This window comes from Brassica napus, chromosome C4, assembly GCF_020379485.1.
Source record: "Brassica napus cultivar Da-Ae chromosome C4, Da-Ae, whole genome shotgun sequence".
Lineage (NCBI taxonomy): Eukaryota > Viridiplantae > Streptophyta > Magnoliopsida > Brassicales > Brassicaceae > Brassica > Brassica napus.
In genome coordinates this window covers 59,954,244-59,980,860 of record NC_063447.1, presented here as the reverse complement: position 1 = coordinate 59,980,860, position 26,617 = coordinate 59,954,244, and the positions used below count along the sequence as shown (strand labels likewise).

Genomic DNA, 26,617 nt, shown 5'->3' with positions numbered 1-26,617 from the left:
GCTACAAAATCTTAGTGTATCTCAGTCACATATATCTGTTGTACATTGTCCACACATGATAAATGATTAGCTAAACCAATACAAGTTGAGATATAATACATGTATAGATTTGGTGGTGACGGCACCTGCCGACCCAACATTGTAAGAGGAACGCGTTGTCGAAGGTTTGTGATGGCGATAACACCTTATCAAACTAAATATAGCCAAAATCTTCTTTTGTTTGACATCAGTGTTCTTTTCAAACATTTAAAGGCCAAAACTTTGGTGATATAAATTGGGCTTATGAGCTTAGAACAGGGTTACATCCGGTATGAAGCTTCAAAAGGGAGATAAAATTTAGTTAAACTAAGCAGTTTATTTAGTTGAAAGAAAAATTCACTACAATAGTTTTAAAAAGTTTTCATCACAAAAATAAATTTAAAGGAGAAAAAAAACCAAAATAATCTCCAATAAATTTAAAAGTTTTTTGTGGGTGGTGTTTAGAGTTTAAAATTATGATTAATGGTATAGAATATAGAATTTATCTATAAATTTTAAAATAATAATAATTTAAATAAATGTCTTTAAACTATTTATTTATAAAAAATTTATGTACATTAAATTATTATTCATTAAAAGTTTTTATTTTTGCTTTCTAATGAAAGCGATTTTATTTATTTTCTTTCTTATGGGCTAGTTCAGCTTTATATGAGACAAGATATGAGCATATTGCGTTGCAACGGGTTTTGTTTGATGTTTTAATTTAGTGAAAACTATAAAACAATTTATAGTTTTATAATTGGTTTTGCATATGTTGTTTAAGATTTATTTTATAATTAAAATTCATTTTCATACATAAGTTCAAGTTAATATTTGTATTTTATAATCATGGTGCATAGATGAATTGTTATAAATTTTGTATGTAGAATTATAGAAAATACTATACCTAAATGTTTAAACTAAACACAATCCGAAATAAGAAAATGAATGAAAAGTAAAAAAAAATGAAAGTCAAATACACCAATCGAGTCAGTGACAACATTATACATGTTCTTATGTACTAATTTAATGTTTTATTAAATAAGTATTTAAATTTTTATTTGTTAGGATTTTTTAAAAAAAGGAAAACATTCTATTTTATAAATCTCTTTTTTAATTGCAATGAAAAAAATAAAAATAATATTAAATACTCTTTTACAATTTTGTTTAAGATTTTAAAATTTCAGAAAAAAATAAATTGCTATCAAATATTTATTTTTAGTTATTAATAAATAATTTTAAAATTACCATTTTTACAATTTGTATCAATACTAGTTTTACACTTCTTTTGTTAATTAAATAATTTTTTGTATCATGTTCATAATCAAATACTCTCTTAAAAATATTATCAAATAATGTTTTATAATTATCTTTTGGTTAGGACTTAAAAATATGATACAAATTTATTTTGTTTAGTTTTTTCTTATAAAAAAGGAAAAAAACTATCAAATATTCTTTTACAATTTTTTTAGAATTTTATAAAAGGAAATTAATATTACATAATCTTTTATAATTATATTTTGTCAAGGATTTAGAAAAATAAAATTTCTATCAAATAATTATTTTCATTTAATATTAACTATTTTAAAAGTTGCCATTTTCAAAATTTGTTTTTTTCAATATCACTAATATTTTTACAATTTTTCTTGTTAATTAAATAATTGCACTATCATGTTTATCATTAATTATTTTAAGTAAAAATTACTATTAAATAAAATTATACAATTCTCTCTGGTCAGAATTTTTTTAAAAAAAAGAAAAAATCTTAATTTGTTAAGATTAGAAAAGAATTTTTTTTTTAGAAATCTTTTTTATCTAGGATTTTAGGAAAAGAAAAAAGTTATTTTCACATAATGACAGTTTTTATTGACACATTCACAATCTAATTTTTTTTTAATTGACACATGTCACAATCATATCGGCTGAAATGTTTGAAGTTAATTTTGGTTTATATTTTTCTTAACACAAAATTATTAAAAGGTAAACTTAGTTAATTATAAGAAAAAATGATTTATTTACATTTTTATTTTATTTAGACTTTTAAAAAATAAATTAATTATTTTATAATATATACAACTATTTTACTTTTAATAGAAAAAATTATGTTTAATTATTTATATATTTTGTCTTATACATATAAGCACATATTCATCATATTCACACATACTCATGTACGACAATAACAATAAAATTAAAAGTTACATTAGCATCATAAGATGTAGTAAGAATAATAAAAAGTTGAGTTGTATCAAGAAATTAAAAGAAAATACTCAGATAATATTTTTCATGTAAATACTATTGTGTTTTGTAAAAATAATATGTGGAAGCTTAAACCTAAATATAGATGTGAAATATTTGTAGCTATTTTTTGTCATAATTTTTAAAAATATAATAATCTATTAAAAAAAAGTTAGTTACTTATAAGAAAACAATAAGAGTACTTTTACAATTTTCTTTTAATTCGGCTTTTGTTAAATAATTTATTGTACTTATAGGATTTTACAATTTTTTTTGTTTAACATTTTTTTCTTAAATGATTATATTTATCTTTTATAATTATCTATCTTTAGTATATTTTAAAACAAACATTATAATAAAAATAATAGTAATAATAATAATAAGACTATTAAATAATATTTATAATTCATGTTTAAGAAAATTTGTTTTTATTATTTTAGTATATGTATTTTTGATTATGAGATAGTTTAAAACATATCATATTTTTAAATATATAACTGACATGTGTCACAGTCATGTTAATTAACAATTTTTAGAAACCAAGCTCAATATAATCTTTTATAATTACATTTTCATTAAAATTTTAGAAAAAGAAAATTATATTGAATAAATTGTTTTCAAATCTATTTTTTAGGATTTTGAAAAAGGAAAGTTTCTAAAAACATTACTACTAAATATTTTTTACAAATTGTTTTTGCTATTAAATAATTTTTAAAAGTAGTTTTTTTTTTCAAAATTCGTTTTTATTATCTTATTATATATATTTTTAATCATTATATATTTAAACACATGTCACAATATCAGAAGATAAATTATTATCAAATAATATTTTGCAATTATATTTTGATTAGGATTTTGAAAAAAGAAAATTGCTATTAAATAATATTTATAATTAGTTTTTAATAAAACTTGTTTATGTTGATATCTTAGTATATATATTTTTAATTATGAGATAAATTAACACATGATACAATCTTAAAATATATAATTGTTATGTGGCGCGATCATGTTAATTAGCAATTTTGAAAAATCAAGTTTTATATAATAACTAGGGCCGGCCCGCCTTGCGGACGGGATATATTTTACTTGTGATTTATGTTATTATTTTTTGTATGATTTTGTGAGTTGTGTTTTTGGTTTACATTTGCAATAGATGTATATGATAATGATTTTTGTCTTTTAGAAAGTTTTAGGTGAAGAAAAATTATATGTGATAAAATATATTTTGCTTGTTTGCAATAGTTGTTTCTTTATTAAAGAGTTGTGGCATTGTTATGTTGTGAGGGCTTCAAATGTCTTCATGTTGTTTCATTTTACAAAAAAAATTGATTTCGTATTTGATATGTTATTTGTGATTTGTAATATTTAGGTTGTGACGGATTTGGTTGTGGGTAATTTTTTATGTATGTTATAAAAGTAATTATCCTTTATGTTTAAATCTTAGATTTTCGACATGCTCGACATGCTGTTAGAACAAAAGTGGTGATTATTTGAAGTTGCATTTCTTATTAAAAGTAAAATGTTAAATTAAATGAGAAAAAATGTATTAGTGCAAAGCTAATCAAAATAAGAACACATTGAAACTGGAAAGTGTGAAAACTGAGTAGTGGCCGATGAGTGTAAGCACTTATCAATCACCGTAAAACCAACACTAAGAAATCCTCCATTTGTTTATAATAATAACAATCAATATTTCATTTTTCAAGATTATTGAGATGTGGTGGCATTGTAAAGATCATATTAGTCTCATAACACTTCTTTTTCAATAAAGAAACACCGCATAAGGAACGTTTGATCTATCTCAGCATTTGTCTGCCCGTGACATGTTAGTTTTTGTTCATGACGATCCATAAATTTCATGCATTCCTCATGTTCTCATGTGCATAACAAAATTATGGCATAAAGATAGTTACCTCACCACAGTTGTTGTTTGCTAATATGTGAAGATGTTTTAGTCTCGTGGTAGTTTTGTTTCAAAGTCAAAATTATTTGTTTTTTTCTAATAATAATTCTTGTATAGATTAAGTAAATAGTTTCTTACGTTATCTCATACATTGAATTTTAGAGTCATTCATCTGAAATGAAAGGTTTTGGGATATTTTAAATTCTTTATATTACAATTAAAATTAAAAGCAAAGAAAAACACATTGGTTAAGTATGTATAATTGGTTTAATAGTTGTTATTATTTGAGAAAGTTTGGATATATGTGGGTTGAATAACTATTTTCGTGGTTACTTTATTTTATAGGGTTTTATCATGAATTTTCACTACTTTTTGAAATTAAGTAAATTTATACGTTGATGGTTGAGATGATTTCAATAGAAATGTGTTCTTCTTTATTTTGGTAATATAAATATTTTGATTGGTTTGTTTTATATTTTCCACTTTCATTTATACTCCTATATCTTATCGTTTTTATTACGTTTCAATTTAAAATTTGTAATTACAAAAAAATTATTTTCATATCAGTATTAAATTAGTTGTATTGAAACTCTCTTTGAAATTCATGAAGTTAATACATTTATTTGCATATGGTTTCTTTAATGTGTTATTAAATAAATACAATTTTCATTTATTTTTATAATTAATTCTTTTAGTTCTATTTTATTATATTTTTCTCAATTAATTGTTAAAAATCTTTTAAAATTATGTGACTTATTCCATTTTTATAATATTTTTTTAGTTTCTCGTATTTCTCGTGTTTCACGCGGAGTATTTGTTATTGTAAAATAAATTCTTATTTTCAAAATTATTTTTATGTTATTGAATTATTTTTTAAAAAAATTTCATATTCTTTTTATTAGTTATTTTTAAAATCATATTTTTTGTTCGAGATATTTTCACAAACACTAATCACGTTTTGTAGTATATATACATGGAGAGAGAGGAAGGTATAGCTTCAGACAGTAACAGTCTAACAAATAGTATACACAACGGTATTATGTTGGTAACCGATCAAAGAGCAGAGACATCAGAGTCGAAACATATGAAGAAAGGATCTTGCAAGAGTCTTAAACTCACCAATATGATGGAGAAGTGGAGGCAGTGTAAGAAAGGACACTTCTCTGTGTTCACCAGAGAAGACATGAGGTTTGTTTTGCCGTTGGATTATCTGAAGCATCCAATCTTTCAGGTCTTATTGGAGATGGCGGAGGAAGAGTTCGGTTCCACAATAAATTTCCATCAAATGTACCCGTCATTCAATACAAAACAAAATGAAGCTATTTAACACGAAGGAATACTACAGATTAACTTGTCTCAGCCTTAGAAAATAAAGGCTAATCAAATGTCCAAACTCACCAATGCCATGCTCATTAAGAGCTTCCATATGATGCTCCACATCTCTTCTAGCGAGGATACCACCGTGTATGTTTGGGTGCAAACTCTTCACACGGCCATCAAGCTGCTTTTCTGAGAAGGAAAAAAAAACAAAATGAGAGGTAAGCTTAATATACCAAACTCAACTGCTTAATCATTACCACCAGTTAAAGAATGAAACTTACCATTTCAGGGAAATGAGTAAGCGTCTCGACTTTGGAAGTGACAGACTCCAGCATTCTCCAAGGTTGAGGCAGTTCCTCCACTAGAAACAATAGTGTATCTAGAGATGAAAAAAGGAATCATTTTTCAATCCATAAACACTTATTAGAACAGAAACATAACTAAAAAATATGAAATAAGACATACCCACTCTTGAAGACCGTTGCCAAGAGTAGCTAAATCCTACTTGTCAGATAAAGATATCAAAGCTTGCTTCTTTCCTGATGTACACACGCCCATGTTACATTAAAAACCATATTGTAAACATAATATAATTGAAATCAATCTCTGAATATGAACTTTCAGGTTAACACAAAAACAAACCAGAGGAGGCCGAGGACTGTGGCTGATTCTTTAGAGCTGTCTGAGACTCTGACATGGCTCGGACCGTAACGAAACTCGGACGCAGCGACTTAGAATAGACCTGCTGCTTCTAGACAAAAGCAACAATAGCAGATATGAGAACCAGAGACACCAAGAAGAGGAACACGTCGACACAGCGAGAGGAGAGAACTCACAGGCTGAGCAAAATCAATATTCAGTTTTGACAGAGATTTCTGTAAGAGAAAATCGGTTAACCAAATAAATGAGTTAACTAACGGTGAAGTGTAAGATAGAGTGGTTTGCTAGAGCTTCGAGTTTGTGAGCTTTATAAGTTCTCTTCTTAAAAATTTTCCAGAGGGATTTTTGGGGATTGAAGCCAAAAATTTGACCTCACGTATCCTCTTGTACGGCGATACCTAAGTAATCCAAACAAAACTTAGAATAAATCGTAGGAACCACACTGGATTATGACAAAAAGGGTATATGCATTGGTTGGAAAAAACCTGTTTTGCTACGAAGCTCATGATTTCACTTCGGATAAGTTACTTCCAAGTGTTCTTACGATATATGCCATTGGATATTGCCCAGCTTTCAAGTCAGGGATGCTTCAAAAAACATAAGAAAGAAAAAGTAAAAAGCTACAGAAAAAATGTCATTAAAAAGAGAAGAATTTAGTGATGGATCATGTTAAAAGAAAAAGCTCCTTACGGTATTACTGCAGCATCAGCAATCTCTGGATGAACAAGCAACAATGCTTCAAGCTCAGCTGCAGCAACCTAACAAACATTTTAAACCATTACCAAAACCCACCAACTTTACAAAAGATGATCCACACATTAAGAAAGATTTTTGTTTATTACCTGATAACCATTGCATTTGATAAGCTCCTTTAATCTATCAACAACAAAGACAAAACCTTCACCGTCAATGTAACACAAATCTCCAGTCTTCAACTATCCTTCTGAATCAATAGTAGATGCAGTAGCTTCCTCGTTCTTGAAAGAACCTTTTAAAAACAACTCAAAACAGTTTCATACCAAAAACAAAAACACATTTTCGAAAAGAATCAATCACCTTTCATCACGGTAGGACTCTGGAGCCAGAGCTCCCCGGTTCGATGCACCCCCAAGACCCGACCCGTATCCGGATCCACAATCTTACCCTCCACGTTCGGAGCAAGCAAACCAGAGGATCCGTACCTCTCAGTCTCCTCTTTAGTAAATATAGAAGCAACTATAGCCGCCGTCTCAGTCAAGCCATAGCCTTGCAGAAATTTAATGTTACTGTATCTCTCAACGAACTTCTTGCAGAAATTTAATGTTACTGTATCTCTCAACGAACTTCTCCGTCACCTCTTTAATAGTTTACCCATTTTTCAATATGCCAAACGGTTTCTGCATATAAAATTGTTTCATAAAGTCTCTTTCTTTACAATAGCACAACACACTGTTTCTGCAGAAACCGTTTGGCGTGTAAGTATATAGCACAACACACTGTTAAATGTTTATATATAATTATTTTAAATATAACAGTTTGATAGTTTTCATGCTGTAAATTAATTAATTATTTCAAATCATCACATATATTTGATATTTTTTATTATATATATTTTAATATTATTTTTTATTCAATTATTATGATCATGATCTGTAATTCAAATCGTTAGATTTCCTTTATCAATATTTTTTTATGTTTATTCATTTAAGATAATAACTATATATATATATATATATATATATATATATAATTTTAAGATAAGTAAATTTTATACATGAATAATCTAATTTACTAATGTTAACCCGTTTTACCAACTTATTATATTTCTAGCATAAATTTTTAATGTTTGTGAAAATAAAATATATTAATTTATCAGTTTAAAATAATCTTATCATATTTAGTTAAATACAATATTTTATTTTAAAATGATAGATATAACTATAAAATAGTAAAATTTGATATAATTTTTTCATTTTATAAAAGATAAGTGAGTATATATATATTAATGTATAATAACATTAATTTCATTACTAATTACAAAATTAGTGAAAATATTTATATACAAATTTTGATAATTAAGATATTGTTATAATATTTTTCAACACATCTGTTAAGAAAATTAAAAATATATATATATATATATATATATATATATATATATATATATATATATAAATATATATAGACGATCCGACAACCGACAATACTACCTGCCTTATAAAGATATACGCCTAACTGCATCACCTGAGCCGTCCTACGAAGATCACGCCTGGCCGAGTTTACTTGCACCATGTTGAAGATCTTTTGTAAGCATTTCCTCCGTAGCCTGCATAATTGTTTAATAAATCGCTTTCTCCGGAAATTGAAACCTGGACCTGCTGGTGTAGAAGTATTAATGAACCCTTAGTCAAACCATTGGACTAAGGGAGTTTCCACCCATTTATTTTGTATCTATGTGATACTATATGGAAAATAAATATTCGGTGATATATTTGTGGTTAATGTGGTAGCTGAAACTTAGGGTATTGTTAAGTAGGGGTTATTGGTTGTTGTATTTTAATGGATTTGAGAATCCGAACTAAATCTAGTGTTATTGGTTCTATGATTTTCAAATCTGTATTAAAATCATGTGTTATTGGTTTAATGATTCATAAATTCTGTATCAAATCAAGTGTTATTCAATCGTATGGATTTACTAATATATTTGATTTTATAATGGATTTGAATGGATTTGTTTGGATTTTTTAGTTAAAAATACAAAGACTCAAATCCGAGAGAAAACCTCCGGATTTACATATTTTACTTGGATTTAGAAATTCATATATTGGATTTATAAATGCTATATGGATTTCTAAATCAATCAAAATATATAAACCAATAACACCTCCTAAGTTAGTAGGTAGTTGATTGATTTTAGGAACATTTTGTAACTACAAAGATATTACGTGCAGTACACTTAGTAAAATAAAACTCCATGCAAGTCCATATGTCTATAACTTAACACTAAACCAGAACTTAATTTCACAACTGGATGTAAACCGAGTAACATTTATAATATGCATTTTTATGCTAAATGTACGTAATGTTACACATAGGTTTGGTAATGCTTTTGTGTTTTAAGTAATTACAAAATGTATTGTATAATGTTCTAAAATATCCAAGGAATGAAAAAAACGCAGTAGTTGAGGTAAACTCAACCGAGTTGTAGCCTGGTACGAGGTTCAAAGAAATGATTAATTATAGTGGTCTTCGAGTTGGGTTGGTAAAGCCCGGTTGGTAAAAGACCTGAAAGCCAATTTATTTAGTAAAGAACTATACTTAATGACGATGGCACAAGATGTAATTAAAATAGTGAATTAAGGGTTAATTTTTAATTGTACTTCAGTTTTAATAGATTAGATGTTGTGGACTCTTTTGAATACATAAATGAATTCAAAATCTAGAACATATTGTAGAGATTTTAAAATTCATCAACCTAAACTATCTTAAATTTTTTTAAAATTCGATCGATTTCAAAACATTGATTATTGACTTTAAATTATCGATTTCAAAACATTGATTATTGACTTCAAAACATTGATTATTGACTTTAAATTATTAACTAAAATATTCGATCCATTTTTATAATTATATTTAATAATATTTTTAGTAATGTAACGCATGATTAAATGTTATTTGTAATAAGAATTCTTATACATTGTTCTTTAAAATCAATTTTTATAATTTGATGTTCTTAAAGCTATATATATATATATATATAATAAACATAGAGTTAAACAAATACTATTTTGCTGACCGATGATACCACTAGTTGCAGAAATCATATCAACTGTTTAATGTGTACCATAATTAGAATACCAACACAACTGAAATGATAATTAACCGAGCGGATTGATAAAGTCGTTTCAAATTGTCAAGAATCAAAATGGTTAGGTGGTGCACACTTTTTTTTTGTAAAATGGGTGGTGCCTTTTTCATTATAAGTTATGTTCTTTCCACTTTATATAGGGAACATATCGCAAGCTAAAGACGCTTGGATCTTGATATCCCCAAGAATAATAATATTAAAAGTTTGAAATTGTGTTTGAAACTTATATTTACATATAAATACCGAACATAATTATCAATAAGTCAAGACCTAATGATTTTAATCAAGTTTAGCTGAATACTAGAATCATGCCACAAACTGTTTTAGCTGAATTATGATGACACTAATATCATCCAAGCTCCCTTTCCTAGACGATAGCTCCGCTAGTTTCTTGCAAGCAGGAAGTGTTTTTGGATTCTCCACGCCTATGCAGTATGGTCGAACCACATCAACCGCCTCCTGGTTCGTTACCTATCACGAAAAATCCGGTTCAGCATTCAAACCATAGACGATTACAAAAGAATCAAGTTTGAGACATTTCGAGTTATGCTTACGTTATCCCAAAGGCCATCAGATGCTAAGATCAAGAACTCCAATTCCGGTTTAATCTTTAATGTTCTGGTTTCCGGTTCAGCTATTACCCACTTCTTGAGATACTCGTCTCCTATTGCACGTGAGACGGCTAACGTGCATTGAACTCTCCACACGCCGTGATGACAGTCAACATAACCACCCTATACAAACACAAAATTTAATTTAACCGAATCAAACCAAACTAAACCGGATTTGTTAGTAATAGTCACCGATGCTCTGATCCTTTTGAGTTCATTTTCTTGATTAGGACTGTGATCGGTAGTAAGAGCTTCCGCAACTCCAGCGCGGCTTATCACCGCCCGGCAATCTCCGGCGTTTGAAACCGCTAGCTCGCCGTTCGATATAAGAGCGGTTACACAACACGCGCCGCCTCCCGAGCCTTCTTTCAAGAACTCCTCGTCCGTCTTGAGGTAACCCTCTCTTATCGCTCTCTCAATCGAGTAACCTTCATCTCCGGATCTCGCTGCCGCCGCCACCGCCGCCTCAATGTTGTTACCGAGATTCTCCGCCGCGAACTCCGCCGCGTTGGATCCACCGTGACCGTCGTAAACGCCGAAGAAAGCCTTTCTACGACCTCCTCCGTCGTGATCAACCACAGCGGAGTGCCTATCTTCCATCGCCATAGATCTGCGCCTTCCCCTCTTGCAGTAAACGGAGTAAACTCCATCTTTCTCAGCTTCAACATCCTCATACGGCGGCGTCTTCACCGCCTCTCTGCTCCACGGTGGAGCCTGAGGAAACAACTCTCGGTTAAGCATCGGTGGTCGCTTGCGTCTCAACACCTCAGAAAAAGGGCTCGAAGTCCTCTCCCTTGGCTTTCTTGAGGGGCACGCCACCGTACTCAGCTTCGGTGGTGGTGAGCGAGGCGAAGACGGCGGCGTCTCTTGATCCTTGGAGAGTTGCATTGAGTTATAAAATAGGGTTAGCTTTTGATTAAATGTGTTTCTTGTTGCTTACGGTATGAGAAAGAGGAAAGGAGCTTGTGAATTAGCGGAATAGTGTACGGTTATTATATATAGGACCAAGTGTTGGTCAATGGTCAAGGACGGTTATTTCTTTTTCTGCATGCTAATTAACACAATAGTGACCAAGTCTCGAATTCACGTCCGTATCAAAGTTACCATATTTGTTTTGGCTATATTTTAATTTGGTAAGAGGCTTTATTGTTTTGCCATAACGAGGTTTCTGTATATTTGAATATCTAGTTGGTTTGGACTATGTGATCACGTGTGATCTTTGAGCTTTGAATAGTGGGTGATTTATGTGCCATCCATTGAATATACATATTAAGTCATTAATTACGGTCTACCAAATGTTCCCATTTTTAAGCTTTGAATGGTGAGCTATACATATCCTCACGCGTCGGATGATTTATTTTTCTCTGAAATGGATTAAATAAAATTATTTATGATCATCCGAGAATTTTGAAAAAATGCAATATTTCTTTGGTGATATTAACTTCAACTGAAATAGTAGTAAAAGAAAGGTTATTCACGCCATTTACTATATAATAAACATAAGATGCAAACATATATCAATACTATTTGATTTTTTTTAACAATAATTTGTTGAGTAAAAGAGGTACAGCTGTACTGCCCGCCACCCGGCTTCGAGCCTTGACCACAACGGATTTAACATTCCTTTCGTTGGGGGCGCTGGACCCCTTTCGGGGGATAGTTGGGAATGTGACTGCCCAGATACCAGAGTTATTCAAAAAAAAACATATATCAATACTATTTGATTTTTTTTAACAATAATTTGTTGCTAATTAATTTAGTAGAAATCATCAACCTTTCAAGTCAATAATAGTCTATGGATAATAATTAAATTAGGATATGAATACGTACCCCACATTTGATGGAATGTACTATCCGTGAATAAGACTCATCAATAGACTTGAATACGAAAAATAGACTTGGAGCATATGCCTTTCTAAAAATAAGACTCTTCTTATTGATTGTACGTTTGGGTCTAATATGTTTTACTCCATGGAAAACAATATGGATGACTTGTTTTGTAACTCTATTTTTTGTCATAGAATTTAGTGTTTAAGAATTTTTTTGATATAGTTTATGTATCTATGAAAATTAAATTAAATGAAAAAAGATATTTCTATAATAATATGCTAGGAGCCTATGCACATAGGTGTGAGACGGATCCGGATATCTGAGAAATTTAGGGTATTCGGATCCGTAGATTTAATATCTAGATCCGGATTGGTGGCTTCCAGATATCCGGATTTCGGATATTCGTGTAAATATTATATTACTTACGGGTATCCGGATAAAGATTCGTAAAATAATTAAAAGAAAAAATATTTTTTAAAATACTAAAATTCTAAAATAATATATAAATTAAATATTTATACAAGATTTGTAAATATATATAATATTATAAACTTTTAAATATAATATTATAAGACTAATTTTATGTATGAATATTAATATATCAAATGTAATTATTAATAAAATTGAAAATATATCCAATCGCTTTTAAATCTTGTGTTGAAAGTAAAAAAGCTATAGCATCTCACCAAGAGAAGAAATAGCTAGACGAGAAGCCAAGAAGGGAGAAACCGTCGTTGGGGAAAATCACACGGCGCAGCGGAAATACTAATGGTCGTGTTCCCCTGACCTTGTGTGAACCTGTGAAAAAAAATACTTTGACGATGACGGGATGTGATATGCAGAAAAACGTAAATGAGACACACAATTTTTACGTGGAAAGCCTCTTCGATGTGAGAAGGAAAAACCACGAGACCGTAGTCCACTCAAAAATCCACTATATAAATGGTATGAGTACAACCACGTCCTCCCTGTTCAACAGCCTGAACAGAACAGAGAGTCTAGCTACAAAGAGCTATCACCAACACAAGCAACAACAACAAGAGAGCAACACAAAGCTTCAAAACCGGCAGCAACCAAACGACCTCAGCTCACAAGGATTCCGGCATCCAGAGACTAATCAAACCGTACAAATCCAAGATAAACAAGTCAACAATACCTATGCCAAATTTCAGCTCAAGAAGAGAAGATCTCACCGTCGGATTTACCAAACACCCAAGACTATCCCGCTGAAGAACTGTGACGACCAGCTTCACTAAAACCCAGACAACAGAAAAACCAACCGTTGAAATCCAAATCTCTTCGGTGAACCTCTAACCCACTGACTGAAGAAGCTTCCACAAAATATCAGCCCGATCATGAAATAGCCGGACGAGTTTTCTCCTCTTTCTCTTTTCTTTCTCTCTTTTGTCTCTCGCTCTCTAAACTCTACTATTGTGAGTCTACAGTGCAAAGGGGAACATCACTAATTACTTAAGGTCATGAGAATTATTATGTCTCATGCCCACTTGGTTCTCTCCATCTAGGAAGGACCCAACAGAAACCGTCGTGCCAGGAGGCACTGGAGGCAGAAGCTTCGAAGCTCAATAGCATCTCGCTTAAGATTTCTTTTATTTCATGGCTGCTCAATGCTTATGTGTCAAGTTAGTTATAAATCTAGACTATAGTAATGGGATTAATGTTTTTGAATAATTTGTTTAAGGGAGGAGCCGAGGAGGGAATACCAGGATGGAGCAGTTAGGAACTGAAAGATATCAGATGATGACGTGTTGGAAAAAAGATCCCACATGGGTCGTTCCACTTATCAAGACGCAAAAAAGGTATGAGCACCAAAGACAAGCCAGCTGAGGATCAAAGAGAAGAGATGGAGGAACCAAATCCAGGACCAATACCTAATCTAAAGCTTCCTGGCTGGATGTGTAAGTGTCTCGTTTTAATCTTTCCATATACTTGCGCGTTTGGTTTCCTGTCATAAAGTTCCTGTTTAGTTCCACAAGGTGATGATGACCATGCGTGTGTGTTTTCGTTTTATTTATGCTTTTGGATATATAGTGTTTCATTTGTTATCTAGTACCCAAGTGTGTTGACTTCCACTTTTCTTGTATATTACATAGGGTGAGGTGCTTAAAAATGAATTACTGGTGGCGAAGAGATAACTTACATTTTGGTGGTGGGTTAATGTTTATAATCTTAGTGTTGAAGGACTGTTAGAATCACCACCTTATTTTATTTGACAACTAAGTTCAGTTTCACAAATTATAGGTAACACACAAGTGAGACTCCGTTTGGGCAAATATTATAAGAACAATCACATTCACGATGGTTTTAATGAAAAATACAGCTTTATACAGTTCAAAAAAATACAGCTTCATAAAAAAAATTATGTTAAGACAAGCGGAATATCAATCTCAGAGACTTTCAGAACTAATAATAAATTTTGGTTAATACTCTCTCATTTGCAATCATTATAGCAAGCAAGCATTGATCAGAGATTTATCAGGTTCACGATACTTTCTAACATCAATTACTGTTGGGTGAGTCAGTAATGTTCATATACACATCTACACTTGGTTAATGCATTTTGTTGAACATCTTTTATGCAAAAATTACTTCAGAAAAAAAAAATTTACTTTAGAAAAATCATTACCGGGCTAGAAAATCTACAATAAGAATTAATTTTTCAAATAGCAAAGCTCTAAAATTGCAAAAAAAAAAAAAAAATAGCAAAGCTCTAATTTTTTTAGCGGAAAACAAAACAAAGTTATCAAAATGTGATCACGTGGTAAAGCTGATATATAGGTTGCACTAGTGGCTTTGCTGAGAAAACAAAATAATTGGACTCGGTGGGGTTTATATTGATCATAGCAAAATATTTAATAATTACGATTATTTACAGCTACTAGTAAAACCATGATTAGTCCATCCACCACATGGACGTCTTACCAGATCTTTTCTTTCTTTCTTTTGTTATTATCACTCTTATTATTAAATCTTAATTTTCCAGAAGCTGCCTCTAGATTTATGTATGTCTTCTGAGCATAATTTAGATACTTTGAGAGAAATAATAGTAACTTTATTCTTTTACCAAATTAAAATATACTAGAAAAACAAGCAGCGTCTATCGATGAATGGAGAAACTGATACTCTTGGACTTGGACTTCACAAAACCTAACCAAATATATCGTTGGTATCTTCATGTTTATGTTCCTACTTCCTATATACACGGAGATGTGTGAACTATCTTCTACTTAAAGCAAATAAATTATGATTTACACAATCCATAATAATTGTGGCTACTCGGTTTGGTGTAGGTACTTGTAAAGTAATAATTAAACTTAAGATAAAGATTAGTCCAAAATCAACTCTACAACTTCAACTTTTAATTCATGTAGTAAAAAGCTTAAAAGGAGTGGAAATACTTTGGTAAAAAACTATAAAAAAAAAGGCAAAAGAAAAAGTTATATTATTGCATAGTTGGAAATATCCATACAGAGATTTATTATATTATATTTTTACATGGGTCATGGATATATATTCTTAATATGTTTATAAAGTTAGTGGTTATCAGAACATCGAATAAGATTTCACATTAAAAAATGTTCTCTAACAAAGGGTCCAAGACCAACATGATCATAACTTTGAATCAAGGATGAAACCACTTGCCATTTTATTATAAAGTTATGCCATATGATTTCATATCCAACATTGACGATATCTTAACAAGAACTTATCTCCGTGTATTATTATAAAAGTATAGTTATATACTAGACATTGAAAAGTCTAATTAAGAGATATGAGATTAGGAAATGTGATGATGGTGTACGATTGATAAAATTGTAATAAATAAAACCTTAGAGCAACCTTATGGGAAGTTTCTTACTCGTAGGTTCTTAAAATACATGTATATGTATGTATATATTATATAGACGTATGTAATTACGGGGTTCTAAGCTTTACGGGAAATCCAACCGAAAGTTTTTTAGTTTCTTAAATAAGAAATTTTCGGTTGGGTTTCCCGTAAAGCTTAGAACTCTGCAATTACATACGTTTATATAATATATACATACATATACATATATTTTAAGAATCTAGGAGTAAGAAACTTCCAATAAGGTTGAACTTAGATTGTTTAAGTAAAATAATAACAATCATCTGAAAGATTCTTCCTTTCTCATTATTTTATTAAACTTTTAAATTCGATTTGTCCCTATTACAAGACAAAAATAAATGTTATAACTCCGTCGGTACAAACATTATAAAATAAATTCAAATACACCAAAGACAGTGATACTTACACGTGGCTAATAACCATTAGTACACGTGTCTTCAATAATAAAAAAAGAAACCTCGACGTTGAAACAAAACAATACCGTACCCTGAAGAAACCTTTTTCTCCTAAAAAAGCCGGTGAGAAAAGACATCACACCATGTCCGTTATTGTTAGCTTTGGTCCTACAGAGCCAACCAGAGAGAAGAACAAGTAGTAGTAGAAGATCAGAGATTAAAAGTAATCATCAGAGACCATGGGAGAGTCTTGAAAGCTTATCAAGAACAATGTGTTTAACTCTGTTCTCAATCACGTGATCTTGAAACTTTCTCTTCTCTAGCACGGTGGTCCATGGAGATGGATGTTGAATCCGTGCTTCAGTTTCTCCGACGTAACGGCTTAACGGAGGCGGAGTCTGCTCTGAGAGACGATATCAACGAGCAAAATCAACTCATTTCTTTTGACTTCGAGAAGTTTTTGTTTCCTATTCCTCCGCCGATCAGAATTACGGCGAGTCCTCTTCCTCCTCCTGATCTCTCCGGCAATAAAGGGTCGGACTCTTCTTCAGACGACGAGTTTTTCAGCTTGGACTCTTACACTTCTGGTAACATTTTAAATTGAACATGGCTAAATCTTGATTTTTAGTTTTTGGTTCATGATTTTTGGTTCTTGATTCTTGATTCTTGATTCTGATTCAACACATAGAAGCTCAAAATCTGATGATTTTGCTTAAATCCAGGGTTTGTGAATCCGTATGGAGATGGTTCATCATCATCATCTGAATCCATGTCTCAGTTTGGTACGGCGCGTACATATCACGAGTGGAGTGAGTTTTACTTACAGACCAAGAACAAAGAAGAGACAGAAGATGATGAGTTCATGTCTCCTGCCTTTACAGAATCTGATTTCTTCATCTTCCCTGCACCTACACAGGATAAGTTCATAACAGACAACCAATTTGAGAATAATAATCTTGGTGTCTACGATAAATCATCAGAAGGATCGCAAACTGAAGCAAGTCTTGATTACTTAGATAAGACTTTTCTTATCAACAATCTTGAAGATGACTCTAATGATTACATTGGTCTAGAAAGAGAGTGTTTTGATGGGGAACTGTTGGGGTTTAGTTGTGAAGAAGATGCCAAGGAGAATGATGATTTGAAGACTGGTGATGAGGTGAATGTAACCGATGAAAAGGTTAATGTTGTTCATGACCTTGAAGAAGACGAGTATGAAGTATTTGATCTTAGAATCATTCACTGGAAAAATAGGTACGATGATGCTTTGAAGAGATGGCATGAGCTGAAATGTGTATAATGTGTTAAGTTAGATGAAATTCCTACGTAAAAACAATCGGTGATAAATGGAGTGACTATCTATCTTATATACTATTTAAGATTTCCTTTCAATTTCCGATCTGGGAGTCTTTTGTCTCTAGTATAATGTGTTGTAAACTTTTCTTATAGGACGGGATTCGAAGCGAATAAGGATCTACCAATTGTACTCAACTCAGTGATTGGAGGAAGATACTACATTACAGAATACATTGGTTCAGCTGCATTTAGCAAGGTGGTTCAGGCGCATGATCTTCAAAACGGTGTCGATGTTTGCCTCAAGATTATCAAGAACGACAAAGATTTCTTTGATCAGAGTTTAGACGAGATTAAACTCCTTAAACATGTCAATAAGCATGATCCTGCTGATGAACATCACATCTTGCGTCTCTATGATTACTTCTACCACCAAGTAAGAGATCAAGAAAGACTAAACTAACATTTTTTTTCTTTCTCAAGAAGTCTCTAAGCCTTGAGAGTATGGAACAGGAACATCTGTTCATTGTGTGTGAACTTCTACGTGCAAATTTATATGAGTTCCAGAAGTTCAACCAAGAATCCGGAGGAGAACCATACTTTAACTTAAGCAGACTTCAGGTTCATTATTAATGTTTAAAACCATCTTTTATTTATGATCATTATTAATGTTTTGTTTCATCAGGTTATAATGCGACAATGTTTGGAAGCCCTTGTGTTCCTTCATGGACTAGGAATCATACATTGTGATCTTAAACCAGAGAATATACTAATAAAGAGTTACAAAAAATGCGCGGTAAAAATCATTGATCTTGGAAGCAGTTGTTTCCGCTCTGACAACTTGTGCTTGTATGTACAATCACGTTCCTATAGAGCTCCTGAAGTGATTCTTGGACTTCCATATGATGAAAAGATTGACTTGTGGTCTCTTGGGTGTATTTTAGCAGAGCTCTGCTCTGGTGAGGTACTGTATGGTTAAAACCTTAACAATAAATGTTAAAAACTAAGTGACAAGAATTGATCAATGTATAAGTTTATGTTTATGTGTTCATCAGGTTCTGTTTCCAAACGAAGCAGTAGCAATGATATTGGCTCGGATTGTTGCGGTTTTAGGTCCTATAGAAATGGAGATGCTAGAGAAAGGTCAAGAGACGCATAAGTACTTCACCAAAGAGTTTGATCTCTACCACTTAAACGAGGTAAAGTAATCTTGTTTTAACCATAGGAAGAAGACTTGTTGCTCAAATCTGATGCATTGTTGCTGTTGTTTTTGTGTAATAGGAGAGGAATGAGATTGAATACATAATCACAGAAGAGTCTTGCTTGGAAGATCAGTTAAATGTAAGTGATGAATTGTTCTTAGACTTTGTAAGAAGTCTACTTGAAATAAATCCATTGAGACGTCCAACAGCTCTAGAGGCACTTAACCATCCTTGGCTCTCTTCTTCTTCTTACAATTGATCTTGAATTTTTTTTTTTTTTTTTTTTTTGTGTTTGCATGTTTTTTTTATGATTCATTGTTTATGTTCTGTTTCTTTTTCCTCTGGGGATCTTGATTGTGTCTTTTTGTCTCTTAAATCCAGTAATTGTAAGGTTTATGTGTAAAGAACTGTGTACATTAATTTCACATTGTAAATACAAGATTTTTGGCAATAAGAATATTTTGTTAATAGTAGTATCAAATCATTTTTTACAATGTATAACATTTTCAATACAACCTTCAAATACAAATAAAAACTGAAAGGATTTCGATAAAGGGTTGGAAGATACATAAAGTCATAAACTATCATTTACAAAGTTGTAGAGGCTAATATATGAAATCTGCTATGTCAACTTTTCATGTATTTTTAGTTGATTATCATTTTTCCAATGAAACTCTCTAAAAAAAATGATCAAAACTTAAAACTAAATTTTGGACCAACCGACCATAATGTTCATTTATGATGACCAAATAAGATACGTTGATTCTGGTGTCTACACTCTGTACCAAATACCAATAATGGTTTGTAGTAGTTGGATCAAGCTTCCAATGTAGTAGCGTATGGAATATGGATGCGAAATACTTTAATACATATCATAAGAAATAAATAATAATAAAAAAATAAACAAAGCAATTATCACTAGTATTGTTTTATCCTAGTATATACCACCATTTGAATAGGTACATTGCAAAATGTCAAAGGTGGTCAAGTCGAACTGTCTCTAAGTCAAACCAAACAAAACCAAATTGAAATAAATCCGGTTTAGCTCTAGATAGGGAGGGACCCAACAGGAAAGTTCCAAAGGGAATTGAGCGCAGCGCTTTCTTCTCTTTTAAATCTGTCTCTTCTTTCGAATCTCTCCGACCCTCATTTCTCCGCGCGTGGCCTTTTACTTCAACTCATTTATCGTATTACATTCGCCGTGATTATCAGTCGCTAACAGTTACGCGTGAATCACAGCAATCAAATCAAATAAAAAAATAAATAAAAAAGCAAAGACGTTTTTGCTGAAAAAGAGAAAGAAAACCCAAAGTGAGAGCCCAAACTTTGATTGTCTCATCTTCTTCCTCAGGTTCCTCGTTTCACCAAAAGCTTTGTTAGTCTCCATCCTTCTCCCTCCCTCTGGATCAAAGCGGTCCGAGTCATGGAAGAACTAAGTCAAACCGATGTTGTTTACTCGCCACGGTCGTCGCTTCAACTGTGGAATGTTTTTGTCAACTGGCTCGATTTTTTCTACCAGTTCTTTCTTAAGATCCTCCGTCCCCTCGCTCACCACCCTTTTCTCTCTTCCAAAGCCATCTCCGATGGGTTTAAGCCCTTGCCGGTCATCGAGTTACCGGAGATGGCGGCGGAACCACCCGTCACCACCATAGAAATCGCCTCCGGGAGAACTTCTAGCGAAGGAGAAGTCGGCAGCATCCAGAGACTCATGGTATGATCTCTGTTTTGGCCTTCTTCAGTGACATGTCCCGTAGGCTATATTGATTCTCTAATATGAGTATAAGCAAGCATGTGACTATATTCTATGTCTCTCTATCTACATCAATCTTGTATAACATCTAGTTGGTTCATAAGTAATTTAACAGAGAGAGGGAAGAAGTTTTTAGGTTCTTGCTTTGATGCATTACTGACATGTCAGTCTTGGTGCTGCCAATATTATATGGTAGACTAAGATAGGGGCCATCCACATAAGGATTACACATTTTCCTAGGCCTCAAAATTTTAATGGTTAATATATAGTATAAATTATTTGAACCCCCAAACTGATCTCAAATATATGTATATGACTATTATTACTCTATAAGGTGTTAAAAAAACAGAAGAAGACTATTAATCTATATATAAAATGAGGGAACTCAATTAAGAGGGTGTTTTAAGTAGTCTGAGATAAGAACATGGATTTACAGGTAGTTCTGGACTTGGATGAGACATTGGTTAGTGCGTATGAGACATCTAGTCTACCTGATAATTTACGTACACAAGCTATTGAAGCTGGATTAAAGTGGTTTGAGCTGGAGTGCATATCATCAACAAAGGTTTTCACTAAATAGCAAATGCTTCTTAGTGCTTTTATATCAAATAATTTTATTTGTTTCATGAGCAAATAATCTCACTTCTCTGGCGTGACAGGAGTGCAATGGGGAACCTAAAATCAATTATGTTACAGTGTTTGAACGTCCAGGGTTACATGAATTCTTAGAGAAACTCAGCCAATTTGCAAATCTTATTGTATTTACCGCTGGTCTTGAAGGTTCCTAGAGTTATACTACTCTTCTTAGTATCACTATTCTCTGTTTCTTGTTCAAGTATATTCCTCATATATGCAGATTATGCAAGACCGCTTGTGGACAAAATAGATACGAAGCATGTATTGAACGAGAGGCTGTATCGACCTTGTACTGTCAGCACGTAAGTTGATCATCTGAATAGCCTTCATTTGTTAGATAATATATATAGTAGTTTAGTTTATTTATTTTTGTGCTTTTGTTTTTCAAAAAACAGGCAATATCGAGATCACGTGAAGGATCTACTATGCACATCAAAGAATATGTGTAGGACAGTTATAGTAGACAACAATCCTTACAGTTTTCTATTACAACCTCTAAACGGGATTCCATGTGTTCCGTTTTCCGCTGAACAGCCACATGATACTCAGGTATTTTTAAGTCAGTTCCTAATAATATTGAGAACATTTTATCATCCCATTTTCTAATGAGAACGCACTACATGTTGAAGCTACTGGACATTATTCTCCCGCTTCTTAAGAAACTTTCAGAAGAAGAGGATGTAAGAGGAGCTCTTTACGATAGATTCCACATGCCTGAATGGTTCGAAAAGCAAGGCATACCAAGGTCATGCTGGACATCATCGCAATAGCTCACAGTGGAAAATGTGTTGATAAGTCTGCTTGGACAGTTGGACTAAACAAGATTGCTAAGCCACTAAATTTTTAGCTGTGTATATATTGGACATGACTGCGTTACGATGTTTTTGAATGAAAAAAAAAAAATCTATGTCGAAAATCCAATCCGGTCTTGGTCTAGATCAGAGACGAACCTATAAAAAAAATTAACTGGATGTAAACCAAAAAAATAATAAAGATATTAGGGGACATATCGAATTTGAGATATTATGTGTTCATGTTATGGTCTCTGCATGACCACTTGGCCAGATCAAATAGAATCTAGAACCCCCATAATTAACACCATTTTGTAATCTTTTGGCGCTGATTTGCTATTACAAAGTATTAAAATTATTACAAAACGACTCCATAGTAACGAGTCCCCGACCCCGGAACATTGGCTTCTTATACATGTATAACTATACATGTTTAATGAAAATTTACGTTTGATGTCACTTACACCATTGTAATTGTACTTGCATCACATTAAACCGCAATATAGAAAAACAGTTCTATTCGCACTATGTTCAAGATTTTCTATAATACTGATTTAGTAAGCTAGTGATGTACTAATAGGAAAGCTATAGAGAAAGAGAAAAACAAATAGTTTTTGTTACATTTTTATCAAAAATCAACCTGCTTGAATTTATTTTGTACCCTTTGATTTATCTTCTATACTAAACTCTAACCCCAACTTTATGGTGCATATATATTAATAAATTTTGAATCAAAGAGACTTCCACAATAATTTATTTTTCATGAACAAAACAAAAACCACAATTAAACATAACACAAAAATCTGTAATCATAATCCTTGAAGGCAGCCTCAATCAAAGCCTTGTAAAGGACCCTAATTGTTAGTTGACAAGCCTGAAATCTCTTTTGTACTATCCTCTCTTCTAATTACCAAAAAAAAAACAAAAAAAAAAAAAAAAAAAACACAAACGACTAAAAACCCTAATTAATTTGGATTCGGAAAGACAGACTTCGAGATCCTCGAACTCAGAGGCCCCGTTACAGAAAAACTAGTACTGTCAATAGCAAAGCAAATCCCACGAGTGACTCTATGCCTAAACATCCAAATAGTGAGAAAATCACGATGCTTCTCGAGGTCATACTTGTCCACGAAGTCTTTCCACCCCGAGGTCAACACAGGCGTGTCCTCGCCCCACATCTTGAACTTCATCGTTTGAACCTCCCCGTTTGGTCCGTACACCGAAACATCAAGCCCCTCAGTCCCTAGCGGAATCTCAGAATGTTCTAAAAGAGGATGCATCTTCTTCTGCACTTGCTGCTTCCCTAACATGAGCCTGCATTGACCATTCTCCACGTCGCTCATTGTCAGCTGCTTCTTTATCGGTTCGCTGAATAGCTCCGCCACGTCAGCATCACCGCTGAATATTTTCTCCACCGGGTCGGGCTTGGTGTGGCTCCATTCCTGAAGAATCATTAGGGTTTCCTCGGTATCGTCTACCTCTGTCTTCCCTTTTGTACTCTCCATAGATATTTTATCATCCTTCTTCGAATGCTGTTTCTCTTTAGCTTTACACTTTTTACACGAACACGATTTTTGAGGAGCTTTACTTTTTTTTTTTTTTTTTTTTTTTGTAACTTAAAGAGGAGCTTTACTTACTTGTTGTAATAATAGAGTCGACGATGGAGCTGCATCTTCTTCTTCTACTGGCTGATATCGAGTATCTTGGCTTAGTTTTATTAATGTTTCCGCAGCTTCTCTGTCTTCTTGTGTTATTACAACGCTTGTGGTCTCCTCTTTTGAAGTCACCATGGTGTGCAACAAGTCTGCTATGCCTTTTTTCCTTCTTTCTTTCTGTCTTTTCTTTACCATTGTGTTAATGTTTACATAAACATCTCTTCCGAACAAAAAGGTAAAAGTTATTGTTCCTTTTTAAACTCGTGAACAAATTCCCATTCAAGCATGAATTTGTTCCTTTTTTATTTAATTACTTTCCGTCTAGATATATAGAGATATTAGTTTAAATTTTAACATAAATTTAAAAGTATCAGATAAGTATCCAAAATCAAATAATTAAGAAAGTGTTAGATAAGTGAAGAAAAACTTAAACTGTTGGCAAAGTTTAGTTTTTAGATAAATACTAGATGTTGACCCGTACACCTGTGCCGATGATTATTTTTATTTTTGTGCGGATGATTATTTTTATATTTACACACATAATTATTCATCTTACATGATTAATCGTTATTTACCATATTACTAATTATTTAATATAAATTTTAAAACACAACAATTTTATAGTTCACATGAAATAATTTAATTTCTTTGTTTAAAATTTTTAGGATAGCATATTTTAAATCATGTGATAAACAATTATAAATTGAAAACTTTTATTGGTTAGGGATCAAAAATTTAATTGAAAAGTATTATATTAAATTAATATTGCAAATTTACTACAAAATTTTACATGGGTTTAGTTATAATTTAAAATTAATTAGATATTTAAAAGTTTATTTTAGTTAAAGTGAACTATACATTTAATTTTTAAATAGACACGAAATTAATTAAATATTTTAAAAATTTTAGTGAAAAATGAAATGTACATTTATTTTAAATAATTACGAAATTAATTAAATATTTAAAAGGTTTCTTTTAGTGAAATGAAGTATATATTTATATTGTAAATAAAAGATATGAAAAGATTTTATTCATATACAATTTAAGAGAAAATATAGGCTCTATTTGATTTGTTTGTTTTAGAATAATTCAAATAATTCATATATTTATATAAAATTTAATTTTAATAACTTTATAAATTAAGGGTGGTCCAAATAAAAAAATTACATATGAATTAAGTCATGATTTCTATTTTAATAGTATAGATTACAACTCCTTTAGTTGAAAAAAACTCTTCTGCAGTTTTTATTTGCATGAGAAATCCTTGGAAATTCACTTAATTAACACACTTATTAACTTTTTCTATTATGAACAAAATAAAATAAAACAAAAACTAGATTTTTCACCCGCACATCCGTGCGGGTAGATTTTCATTTTATAAATATATAAGAGATACCATCGCAAAACTTTAAAAGATATTTACATTTTAGTGTTATATATTGTGTAAATCTATAATGTTATTGGTTATGTTTCTTATTCGATATTATTAATGTATAATGATTTGTTTTATATATTTACTTTATTATTAATTGTTATTATATATTAATATATTTTCGAGTTTGGTAAAATAAATTCATAGTATGAAATAAAAAAATTGAGAATCTCCTTCATTTTTTCTAATTTTTACAGACTAAATACAATACATTTTAAAATTTTATTTAGTTATACTATAAAATTGATATTTTCTTAGCATAATTTTTATTTTTATGTTGTTTATTTTAGTATATTGTGGGATTTTATAAGTAAATACATTATAATAATACTATATTATTAATTATGAAATCAATCGCTGCATTAATTTAAAAATATTTTAAAATTTTATTAAGATTTTGTTAGGTTTTTTAACATATTTTGTTATAAGTAAAAATAAAATTTAAATTTACAGTTAAAATTTATTTATTAATATCTATATAATTTATAAGATTTTTTAGAAATCTTATATATTAAATAGATTAACTTAAATAGTCAAATAGATGTAATTGATGAAATAGACCTAGTATGATTTTTATGGTATTTCTTTTAATAAAGAAGATATAGAATATAATTATAAAATTTGAAAAATAGCATACACTTTTATTTTATCTTGTTTCATAATAAAATTTTATTTAAATTAATTTATAATAATATATATATTAATTACGAAATTAATCAATGGTATTAATTTAAATAAAATATTTTAAATTTTTAGAAAGATTTTGTTAGATTTTTTCTCAACATTTTGTTATAACTAAAAATAAAATTTAAATTTACAGCTAAAATTGATTTATTATTAATATCTTTATATATTGAATAGATTAATATAAATAATTAAATAAATGTAATTAATGAAATGGACCTAAATAAGGCTAGTATGACTTTTTATGGTAGAGAAAAAAGGTACTGAGAAAAGATTAAAAAACAACAAAATTCTTAAACAATCCCGCGCGTGATCGTCCTTTTACTCAGGTGGGCTTCTATCCGGCCATAAGCCCACTAAAGCACAGGTTAAACATGTTAAATAACAAAGTCAATATAGAAGTTGATAAAAAAAAAAAAGTCAATATAGAAGATAAACGAGTATCTTGTTGCGGATTTCCCCATAT

At 31.1% G+C, this 26,617-nt stretch overlaps 4 protein-coding genes and 1 long non-coding RNA gene across 5 annotated transcripts; 2 read left to right on the top strand and 3 right to left on the bottom strand.

Moving 5' to 3' along the window:
- Positions 1-3,258: 3,258 nt before the first annotated feature.
- LOC125585674 lies at positions 3,259-8,112 on the bottom strand. Its single transcript, XR_007322665.1, has 5 exons — positions 6,830-8,112; positions 6,316-6,354; positions 6,122-6,230; positions 5,761-6,018; positions 3,259-5,668 (listed from the first exon to the last, which is right to left on the bottom strand). It is a non-coding gene; the product is annotated as an uncharacterized LOC125585674 (long non-coding RNA).
- A 2,054-nt stretch (positions 8,113-10,166) lies between these two features.
- Positions 10,167-14,373, bottom strand: LOC106395424 (probable protein phosphatase 2C 30). The gene is made up of 4 exons (XM_013835885.3): positions 13,621-14,373; positions 10,790-13,540; positions 10,541-10,720; positions 10,167-10,457 (listed from the first exon to the last, which is right to left on the bottom strand). Exons 2-4 carry the CDS (start codon positions 11,483-11,485, stop codon positions 10,293-10,295), a joined length of 1,041 nt encoding a protein of 346 aa, XP_013691339.2. The 5' UTR covers positions 11,486-13,540; positions 13,621-14,373; the 3' UTR covers positions 10,167-10,292.
- Positions 14,374-16,828: 2,455 nt separating this feature from the next.
- On the top strand, positions 16,829-19,679 carry LOC106394101 (serine/threonine-protein kinase ppk15-like). The gene is made up of 7 exons (XM_048755168.1): positions 16,829-17,295; positions 17,431-17,962; positions 18,158-18,437; positions 18,515-18,622; positions 18,687-18,965; positions 19,057-19,200; positions 19,283-19,679. The coding sequence occupies exons 1-7, from the start codon at positions 17,043-17,045 to the stop codon at positions 19,460-19,462; spliced, it is 1,776 nt and encodes a 591-aa protein (XP_048611125.1). The 5' UTR covers positions 16,829-17,042; the 3' UTR covers positions 19,463-19,679.
- Positions 19,680-20,352: 673 nt separating this feature from the next.
- On the top strand, positions 20,353-22,510 carry LOC106394611 (CTD small phosphatase-like protein). The gene is made up of 6 exons (XM_013835179.3): positions 20,353-20,914; positions 21,390-21,518; positions 21,613-21,733; positions 21,810-21,891; positions 21,985-22,138; positions 22,219-22,510. Exons 1-6 carry the CDS (start codon positions 20,627-20,629, stop codon positions 22,357-22,359), a joined length of 915 nt encoding a protein of 304 aa, XP_013690633.2. The 5' UTR covers positions 20,353-20,626; the 3' UTR covers positions 22,360-22,510.
- Positions 22,511-23,304: 794 nt separating this feature from the next.
- Positions 23,305-24,703, bottom strand: LOC106395923 (putative B3 domain-containing protein At4g03170). Its single transcript, XM_022700587.2, is given in 1 exon segment — positions 23,305-24,703. A coding segment is annotated over 1 exon segment (885 nt). The 5' UTR covers positions 24,231-24,703; the 3' UTR covers positions 23,305-23,345.
- Positions 24,704-26,617: the final 1,914 nt, after the last annotated feature.

Excerpts from the sequence above, each read along its gene's own strand:
- LOC106395424 (XM_013835885.3), bottom strand. The coding sequence starts at position 11,485 with ATGCAACTCTCCAAGGATCAAGAGACGCCGCCGTCTTCGCCTCGCTCA. Across the intron at positions 10,721-10,789 it reads TCAAAAGGATCAGAGCATCG|GGTGGTTATGTTGACTGTCA; the intron begins GTGACTATTACT and ends GTGTTTGTATAG. Across the intron at positions 10,458-10,540 it reads CTGATGGCCTTTGGGATAAC|GTAACGAACCAGGAGGCGGT; the intron begins GTAAGCATAACT and ends TTTTCGTGATAG.
- LOC106394101 (XM_048755168.1), top strand. The coding sequence starts at position 17,043 with ATGGAGATGGATGTTGAATCCGTGCTTCAGTTTCTCCGACGTAACGGC. Across the intron at positions 18,438-18,514 it reads ATGATTACTTCTACCACCAA|GAACATCTGTTCATTGTGTG; the intron begins GTAAGAGATCAA and ends AGTATGGAACAG. Across the intron at positions 19,201-19,282 it reads ATCTCTACCACTTAAACGAG|GAGAGGAATGAGATTGAATA; the intron begins GTAAAGTAATCT and ends TTTGTGTAATAG.
- LOC106394611 (XM_013835179.3), top strand. The coding sequence starts at position 20,627 with ATGGAAGAACTAAGTCAAACCGATGTTGTTTACTCGCCACGGTCGTCG. Across the intron at positions 21,519-21,612 it reads AGTGCATATCATCAACAAAG|GAGTGCAATGGGGAACCTAA; the intron begins GTTTTCACTAAA and ends CTGGCGTGACAG. Across the intron at positions 21,892-21,984 it reads CGACCTTGTACTGTCAGCAC|GCAATATCGAGATCACGTGA; the intron begins GTAAGTTGATCA and ends TTCAAAAAACAG.